At 40.2% G+C, this 10,084-nt stretch overlaps 1 protein-coding gene across 1 annotated transcript; it reads right to left on the bottom strand.

Moving 5' to 3' along the window:
- Nucleotides 1–319: 319 nt before the first annotated feature.
- LOC134844936 (uncharacterized) lies at nt 320–6,556 on the bottom strand. Its single transcript, XM_063861793.1, has 2 exons — nt 6,254–6,556; nt 320–382 (listed from the first exon to the last, which is right to left on the bottom strand). Exons 1-2 carry the CDS (start codon nt 6,554–6,556, stop codon nt 320–322), a joined length of 366 nt encoding a protein of 121 aa, XP_063717863.1.
- Between the last annotated feature and the right edge of the window lie 3,528 nt (nt 6,557–10,084).

Below are 10,084 nucleotides of genomic sequence, written 5' to 3'. Positions count from 1 at the left end.
GAATGTTTACTTCTGAATAATATTGATTAAATTAGACATCTTCATTTTAAATTTTAAAACTTTGTATAACTTTAATTTTAAATTTATAGCAAAATCTCAAAACTCATTTTGAAAATTCTTCTCAAATCTTCAATTAGGGCGATATTTCGATTAAAATTGTCAAGACGAGGTATTGTAAATATTTGATTTTGGTGATATCAGGAGTTGCCGTCTATAAGAAGAATGGTCCAAGAGCAGAGCAGACCTAAAATTAGAATAAGCAGAAGCGGATTGATCAATACAAAAAAAATTGTAATTGAAAATCAAACCAAATGACAATCTAACCCGTTGTTGACACGAGCACTAAGACGCTCAATCTTTCTTCGTTGTTAAGCTCCAGAAGCTCAAACAACGGCTTAGTTTAGACAAAAAAACTGCGATTGATTAAAGTCTGATCAGCAGAATCTCTCTTTTGTAAATGAAGAAATTGCATTGTTGAGAGCAGGGGCGGATCTAGGAATTCAAAAAAAAAAATCGAAAACTTTGTAGAAATTATTTTTCTGAGCTCTCCTGAATCACTATGAAGACCTTATTTTGACAAATTTTCTGCGCCGCAAGCAAGTTTTTGAAAAAATAGGCCAAAAAAGCCATTATTAGGCTTTTTTTAGAAAGTTTCAGGGTCAGTCGGACCCCTGAGAGGGAAGGCGTTCGCAGCCCTCCGCCCCTCAAATCGGCTACTGGGCTCGTTTCCACTTTCCTCCTCACAATTGAAGTTAGTTTTGGAAAACTGAATTTACGTAGTCATAACGTTCGAAATTTTATATGGTAAAAAGGGTAATTTTGTAAACATATTTGCTCTTCATACCTTACCTCGTAAATTCAAGCATTCAGTTTTAAATATTGTGGCTCCAAAAATTGTTTGCAGTTGATCTTGGGACCATGTGTAGGATTACTCTAGCGGTCCTCTTTATGATCAGCAAATACGCTGGTCAAGCTAACTGCAATTTAAAAGTACATATATACTCGAATTTTTGCTATTTGCAACTGTTTTACAACTGAAACCCAATAAACTTAAATGAAAATCAAAATTGCTTTGGCTAAAAAGTAAACCCGTGCTATTTGTCATTTAATGTTTCTGTATATTTGATGAATGTTTTTTGTTTTTTGCGACAAGTTTTTCGACCTTGCCGCGACTAATTTTTTGACCACATCGCGACTAATTTTTTGAAGAAGCCGAGACTAATTTTTCGACCATTCCGCTTATAATTTTTTGACAGCCGCGACTTAAAACACTACCTGTTTGTCCGCGAATTAAAACCCTGTCAAGGCTATGGATTTTTGGTATCAGATTCAACATTTCCGCGACCAACAAAGTCAAAAAATTATTCCGGGACCTTGAGCGGGGCAATTATAACATGCAAGTAAGCTGAGAAAATGGAAAACTTGAAAATTGAAAACTTCAACCGCTACTGGTTGAGAGAAAAATTGAATCAAGGAGAAAAGAAGGCAAATTGACAAAAATGTTCATTAAAAATTTTCAAAAACGCTTTTTAAATTTTGCATGAAAATTGTATGATAAGCATTTTTTTCATACATTTCATATATGAAACTGTATGACAAGCATTTTTCTTCTACGGACGTCAACCCGGGAGCGGAGCAAATTGGAGGAGCAGCATCAAAAATCCTGCGGCTTTATTTCATTTTTCCCCCACCTCACATAAGCATCAATTTTATGGTATAACGAGGGGTTTTACAAGGTTAAATATGAAGACCAAACTTTAGTCATGGCCATATTAGTTCGCATGCCAATTTTTGTATCATTCGGATAACGTGAACAAAATTTCACTCGTAAAATTTTGAAGGTGGGGGAAGGAAAAAGAGCCAATCCTACAAATGATGAGCTCTGATGACAACGCCACAGCTCAAGAATTTGCTAAAAATGGTTTCCCGGTTTTTCTAGTTAAGTAAATTGCAACAATTATGAAAGAAAACACGTGATTAGTCCTAACTAGTGGGATCGAAAATGATGATATAACCAGATCTCTCTTTACAATCGCACTCTTTACAATCATCTGAGGATTTTGAAACCGGTTACCTTTCACGTACGTCTTCTATTTCTGTTAAACCAACAGAAAACCTAGTTGCCCTTTGACAATGCGATGTATTTGTGAGTAAAATAAAAACATAACAAACAGCTGTTCAACACATTAGTCAAAGAGATCAGGTTTACTCTGCTCCAACACACTCCTTTTAAAACATTCCTTTTAAAACTGAAAACTCAATTTAATCATTTGTCTTTATAAGACGTTCAATTTACCATTCTTCTTCTTCTAAAGAGATCAGGATCCCCAAACAAGCGAACTTGGTAAGTAACGCCATACTATGCTTTTGTGCCCTTTTCCAGCCCTTTAACCTTGTAAAACCACTCGTTATACCAAACAATTGATGCTTAAGTGAAACAAGACTGCTCGTATCAGGGCGAAGCCCTGAATGTTCCGACCGCCTTTTAAGGTTTTATGGAGCAGTAATAACATTAAAAAATTAAATGTAACTAAATAAAATAAAAAATTTTTTTTCTAAAATTTGAAATTTTTATGAAAATCATCCCCCCACACGCCATTTAAAGTACAAAAAGATAGATTTAGCTCCTTGTAACAAATCAATCATGGCAAATAAGCTTCTTTCAACCAATTTGGAACAATTTTAAGACGGATTAACTCTCCGCTTACGCGTTAATAGCGCGAAAAATATCGCACGTTAATTGTCCCAAATTGGCCAAAATGGCAATCTTTAAACCCCCATAACTTTAGCAAAAAAAATCACAGGTAAAATATCTTTCAAATTTAAGCTCAGAACAACAATACCTTTCGAATGATATAAAAAAATTCCGTCAAAAATGGCTAGTTAAAAAGTCGAAATTTGTCTGAAGAAAAAAAAACACCGAGCACAAATATTCCGTTACTTTCGTATCGAAAGTCGGAACAATAAGGGGGTAAAGCCACGCGTGTGTTACGATATTACGTATGAATGTTGGTTTGTTCACCGTGCCAGTTTTCTTCGCGTTACGACAATATAGTAGTTTTTAAAATTCTGAAAATGAAAGGTGGGAAGAAACTGGAAAAGAGGGCTCTTCTTTTCTTTTCAGCAGAACATGTAAATTTCATGTGACCTCTTGGTTAATTGTGAGGAGCTACAAATTTGGATATCAATCATTTCTGTTGATACCAATAATTATTTAGATTCTTGAGAGAGTTTCTTTTATCACTACTAAAGGTGAGCAGGTACCTGCCTGTCAATCAATCTAGGTCTGTCTAGATGTTGACCTCTACGTCTAATTCAGTGTCTGAATCATACGTTGAAGAAACAAATTGAATTTACTCTTAACGAAAGTACCGTTTTACTAACCCTTGTTATAATAAATCGTGTCTAGGATTGATTACAAACAATCAATGGCTCTTTTTCCTTTCCCCCACACATGCATCAATTTTATGTTGTAACGAGGGGTTTTACAAGGTTAAGTATGAACACCAAATATGTTTGTCATAGCCTAGTCAGTCCGCATGCCAGTTTTTGTAACAACCCGATAATGTGAACAAAATTTTACTAGCAAAATTTCGCTGGTGGGGGAAAGGAAAAAGAGCCCAATCAATTATATAAATTAAACTGCACTTGGCACCAATTATTTAATTATTTTTTGATTTGTACAGATGCGTGTTTCTGTAGAAGGTATGTTTTTTTTGCGAAGTTTCTGCAGGAAGTGAAATCCATTTTAATGCAGCATTTTACCTCTTTGCCTTTTTTGTTGTTTAAGCACCAATCTTTTGGTATAAAGGTGGTTTTAAAATGTAAAGTTTGAAGTCCAAATATGAGCTCCTTTTCCTTTTCCCCCGAATCACATAAGCACTGTATTTATGGTATAACGAGAAGTTGTACAAGGTAAAATATTGCAACAAAATATGTTTGTCTTGGCCAAAATTAGTCTGCATGCCAATTTTTGTAATAATCGGAGGCACTTTTTGTTCCGACTTTCGATACGAAAGTAACGGAATATTTGTGCTCGTGGTGGGTTTTTTTTTCTTCAGACAGTTTTCTACTTTTAACTAGCCATTTTTGACGGAATATTTTTATATCATTCGAAAACTATTGTTGTCCTGAGCCTAAATTTGAAAAGATATTTTACCTGTTATTCTGGCCTTTTTTATAACTTTTTTTATAACTTATAAAAACAGTAAACAGAATCGGTTTAATTCAAGAGAATCAATAAACGGCAAATTTTAGTAATTTTTATTGCACGGAATTAGCAACAACATTACACGTATCAAGTTAAAAAGTGGGCTTGTTCATGCCCTGATTTGTGTGATTTATGTGTTTTTTCACAATGAGTTTATACTTAGTTCACGCAGTTTAATTAACAGAAACTCAATTGCAAACCAATTTTGAACCGATTAAAATATTAGCATTTTATGTTCTGTCAGGTTCGGCTCAAATAGGATTCTCAAATGAAACGACTTAGGTGAGAATCGAACCCACGCCGAACTCCCCGGAACGCACTATGTATACGCTGAGCTATATAGCTGATATTGCTAAGCAACTATACTGGCTTTATACTATACTTTCATACTTTAATGCTATGTAGCATTAACATCCTCCACCCCCGAAGGAGCGAGAACCGGAACGAGCTTAACGAGCGGCCGAGTGTAGTTTCCGGAAACGGTCCTTAGGTTTGCGGAGCGGGCGGTGTTGTCTTTGCCGTAGTTTAGCGACGTTATGCGTGCTAGTGGGTAGTGGCCCCTAGGGCTAGTGGATTCAACTAACCACACCATATCTCCCGTTTTCAAAGAGTATTCGGGAGGAGCATGCCACTTAACTCTTTTATTGAGTGTAGGGACGTACTCACTTAACCATCGCTTCCAAATTGCGTTTGCGTACGACTGCGCACGGGCATAGCGCTTAGAGTGAGAATAGTTTTCATTCGACCTTAGAGACGGAAACGTTAGACTGTGCTGACCTAAGAGGAAATGATTCGGCGTCAAAGCCTCAAGACTATCGGGGTCGTCAGAAACGGGAGTGAGTGGACGGGCGTTTAGTGAACCTTCAACTAGGCACATGGTTTTGTTCAAAATCTCGTCAGTCAACTTTCTTGACCCTAAGATTGCATAAAACACACGCTTACAACTGCGCACCATTCGCTCCCATGCTCCACCTTGATGTGGTGCACTTGGCGGAGTATACTTCCACTTAATGCCTTTGTGTACGAGCGACAGTGGAGCTTCTGCGTTCCAATTTTTGATGCACAGAAGAAGCTCTTTTTCGGCTCCTACAAAGTTTGTTCCGTTGTCCGACCAAATTATTGAGGGTGTTCCTCGCCTAGAAATAATGCGCTCGATAGCCATCACACATGAACTTGTGTCCATGGATGGAACCAACTCAATGTGAATTGCGCGAGTCGTTAAGCAAGTAAATAGAAAACCCCAGCGTTTCTCGGAAGATCGACGAATGGTTACATGAAATGGTACAAAATAATCGACGCCGCAGTTCGAGAACGGTGGCTGGCGGTAATCTAGACGCTCCGCGGGAAGGTCAGACATCATTGGAGTAACGGTTTTCGCTTTTCGCTTCTACAGAACACGCAATGTGTTTCAATAGCTCTTAGTGCAGATCTTAAGCGTAGTACAACAAATTGCTGATGAATGACGGAACGAAGGTAGTCGACTGACTGATGTTCGTGCTTAATGTGATAAAAGCGGAGAAACAATCGGATTAGGCGATGGCGGCTATCCAAAATTATTGGATGGCGAGTTTCGAATGCGGTTGCAGAGAGACGTTGGATACGGCCGGTAGATCTAATTAAACCGTTCGGCCCGATAAAAGGCGAATACGATGATATACGGCTCGACGTTTTCACATATTTTCCAGCTGCTAATTGTTTACTTTCAGCTGGGAATGACTCTAACTGCGAAAGTTGCAAAAGTTTTTCCTCTGAAATAACAAGTTCTGCTGGATCAATTATGGCCTTATCTGGTGAACTGAAATGTCTATGTTTAGGTGAGAGTCTCAACATATATGCGACCAATCGCTTTATCTTGGAGAACGAGCTATACTCTTCCCAAGGGAAGGCAAAGTCAGTCGAAACTGCAGTGCACGGAAAATTGGAAGAGACCTCTAAACCCTCGTTTAGATCGTAGACCGGACCATCCAGGCGAATTTTGTCAGTAACTTCCCTATTTGGATTGAAAGGCCAATCAGAAGTTTTCAAAAAGGAAGGGCCGTTTACCCAACTGCTTTGCTTGAGGGAGTCAGCAGTAATACCTCTAGTTCCGGTGTCAGCGGGGTTGTCTCCACTCAAAACATGAAACCATTGGTCAATTGATGTTGACTCCAGAATCTCGGCTACTCGATTGGCTAAAAACACGGGCTGTTTGCTTGTCGAGTTCAACCACTGAAGGACTGTTGTGCTGTCAGTCCACATGAACACTTTGGAAATACTCAGTGTCAGAGCTTTCTCGATATCATCCTTCAGCCGACTGGCAAGAAGCGCAGCCTGAAGTTCCAACTTCGGAATTGAAAGCATCTTCATCGGGGCTACCCTTGCTTTACCGAAAACAAACGCTAGTTGACATTTGGAACAGGCGTTTTTTTGAACTCGAAGGAATGCTACAGAACAGAAAACGTCCAATGAGCTATCACCGAACATGTGCAGCTCAACCTCATCTACTGAGAACTCAAAATAGCAACGAGGTATTTTGAGCTGCCCTAAAACTGGCAAGCCAGAGTGCCATTCAGTGAAACTGCGGCACAACTCAATTGGCAGTAGGTCGTCCCACTGTTGGCCACTCAATCTCCAGATATCTTTCAGTAACAAACGTGCGCGTACGGTATACGGGGCAACAAGACCTATGGGGTCGAACACGGAGTCTTTGAGTTCGCGGTTGACTCCTCTGCTCACAACCAACGTATCGGTGACGTGGTCCCATTTGAGACCGAGAACATGCAATGCGGTTTCCGGATTAATCGCAGCGGTAATAATTTCCTTACTGTTGTTAGCGCTGGTCTTAGGGGGATTTAGTTTCGAAGACAAATTGGGAACGTTGCTGCTAATAAATTTTGTAAGATTAAACCCACCCAACTTAAGCAGTTCAACTAAACTGCGACTTAACCTTAAAGCAGTTTCTGGGTTTTTCACAGACCCAAGGTAGTCATCCATGTAAAAGTTGTTAAGCACGGCGCAACTGCATCGGGTTAACGATCTTGGTTATCGACGGCTGTTCGGCGAAGAGCATAGTTAGCACATGTCGGAGAATCTTTCGCTCCAAATATATGCCTTGTATTTTGAAATACACTCACATTTGATGTGAGGTCCTCCCGCCACAAAAAACGCAAGGAACGTTGATCGTTTTCTAGTAAGCCGACCTGCATAAACATGCCTTCGATATCTGCGGAAATTGCGTATTTGTGCTCTCGGAAGCGCATTAAAACGAATAAAAGGTTCTGAAGCAGATCAGGGCCGACTAGAAGGGAGTTATTCAGTGAATTGCCGTGAAACCTAGAAGCACCGTTTAAAACGCGCCGAACTTTGCCGGGTTTGTTCGGATTTAAAACTGGGTGGTGCGGTACGTACCATTCTCGGTCTGAATGGTTTTTTGAGTCGTGAGGGCTAACCGGGACCACGTAACCCTTCTCGACATCACTTCGGATATCTGATGCGTATTGAGTTTTCAGGTTTAAATCTTTCTCTAGACTCTTTTCAAGAGACTTAAGCTGGACTAACGAAGCGTAAAAGTTATCGGGAAGATAAATATTGTCAGCAGCCCAGAGCATTCCGGCAATATAACGACTGCCATCATGAATCGTGGTAGAGTCAAGAATTTTTTGTGCACGTTTATCAGCTGAGGAACGGGGATCAGCTTGTTTAAACGTGCCATACGACTCTGGCTCGTACCATTTCTTCACTTGGTCAGCAAGTGCTACGTCTTCAACATTGCACTTGAAAGTGGTGGCTCGAACACCAATTGGTGATGGAAGTGGGCCACTGAGAACCCAGCCAATGGGCATACGGACAGCGACAGGAGTGTTTTGATTTCGTCCTTGGAAGTATTCGAGAGGCTTGATTGCATGAAAGACATCCTGCCCTAATATCATCTCAACGTCGGAAAAGTTGTAGACAATAGGTTTAATTGGCTGTAGATGTGGAAACCTGTCTTGGAGAATGGTAACGTCAATGGTTTCGGAACCAACGCTCAAACTGTCTTTCACAAACGGCGTAACCCTAAACGAGTATTCATGGTGGTCGAATTTGGCAAAACATTCACTTCGACTTGTTGCGTGGGAACGGATACCGTCGAATTGAAGCCGTTTACCAGAATATCTAGCTGTTGGCCAGTTAAATTTAAACGCTGGGCTAGGCCCGCCGAGACCCATGAGTGGGTACAACAGGAATCGCATATTACAAGAGCAGTGGTCACATCTGTGTGTGAACTTATTTCCAATTGAAGCACAGGAAGGAGTCCCGTTAGTTTCTTGTAAGACGACGAACCGGCTACGTTCGATGATGAAGTTTGCGGCTTATTCCGGTTCGGCGGGGCGGTACTGTTTGAATTCGAATGGCTTGCATTATTGCTATTGTTTAAGTCTTTCTTTGCAGACCTTACCCTGAAAACTTTCTCAGCACTATGTAACAAGACATTATGGGTGCTTTCACAACCAGGCTTAGTGCATTTGCGGGCTTTAGGGCATTTTCGGAACATGTGATCAGGTTGAAAGCAAGCAAAACACAACCTATTTTGTGCGGAGAATTGAGCTCGTTGAGTTGGGGTCTTTTCCTTAAACACAGAACAACTCCAGAGTGGGTGTTTACCATTGCACTGGAGGCACGGAGCATAAATTGGTTTTTCAACTTTTGAAGCAGCGGCAAAAACTTTTGTAGGTGGTTTATGAAAACCAGTCTTTGGAGTCTCCTCAGGTCGTGACTTATTCTGACTCACACGCATAAGTTCATGTGCCTCAGCCTTGTCGCGGAGCCAATCATTAAAGTCTAAAACGGTTGGCTGTCTCCAACATTTCTTTACAGAGTGGAGAGACCATGACTCTGTCATATTTGGAGGCAATTTTGAAATAACTTGATTCAAAACGGATGTACTCTTCAAGTCATACTCATATCTTAACGATTTTAAAACTGTGACAAGACTGGATATACAGGAAGCGAAACTGATAATGCTTTCTGAATTGTGCATTTTGAGAGGTGGAAAATTCGAAAGTTTTTCAAGATGAGCTGCCACAATCGTCTGTGGTTGTCCAAATTTCCTCTCTAGAGTTTTCAAAGCGTCCTTGTAGAATACTCCACTGTAAGCGAATTCGGCAATTGCATTCTTCGCTTTGCCTGAAACGAGAGTTTTGAGATAAGTCAGTTTGACATCATCACTTAAAACTTTTGCATCGATTGCCCTTTTGAACTGACCAAACCATTCAGGCCACTGCAACGGATTTCCGTCGAAAGAAGACAATTTCAATTCAGGCAAGGGACCTTTCTGGCTCAGTGTCAAGATTTCAGCTAGATCTTGATTTGTAATTGGTTTACTGCTCGAGGACGTAAATGGGCCATATTGTTTGTTCTCATTTTTATAAGGCGCCATCAGCGGTTTTGAATAGATTGCGGCGTCTAAAGTTTTAGGATCACCGACATAAAAAGTTGTTCCTCCGCTAGAGAACGGTTGAACATTCAATGGCTGTGTGACATAATATGAGTTAGGGGAGAAGGTGACTGTTGGAGGATTGAGAGGACCAACGTTAGTTGGTAAAAGCGGTTGGTACACAAAATTTGCGGAATTACTTGGGAAAAAGGTTTGTTGAGCAATGGGCATTGAGCTCGTCGGGATATTAGAATGATGAAAACTACTCTGCATCAAAGGGTTGTAGTTGTATAGCTCGGTCGAAGGTAGCTGTGCCTGTGGCTCATACGTACTGTTTAACTTTGGGTTTGGCAAGCGGACACTTGTATTTGATGTATAAGGGACGTTAACACTCTGTGAGTTTATACACGTGGTTTCGAAATAATCAGCAAATGGAAGTGAGTTATTAATCATCGTCAGATTTCTACTGAAAGGCGGTT

Source organism: Symsagittifera roscoffensis, chromosome 1, assembly GCF_963678635.1.
Source record: "Symsagittifera roscoffensis chromosome 1, txSymRosc1.1, whole genome shotgun sequence".
NCBI classification, from domain to species: Eukaryota; Metazoa; Xenacoelomorpha; order Acoela; family Convolutidae; genus Symsagittifera; species Symsagittifera roscoffensis.
This window is presented reverse-complemented; position numbering and strand designations above follow the sequence as displayed.

What these genes read in the sequence shown, in the direction of transcription:
- LOC134844936 (XM_063861793.1), bottom strand. Translation starts at nt 6,556, where the DNA reads ATGAAGATGCTTTCAATTCCGAAGTTGGAACTTCAGGCTGCGCTTCTT. An exon ending in CCCTCAAGCAAAGCAGTTGG is followed by an intron (nt 383 to 6,253) that starts GTAAACGGCCCT and finishes CCGTTGTTTGAG; the next exon opens with CTTCTGGAGCTTAACAACGA.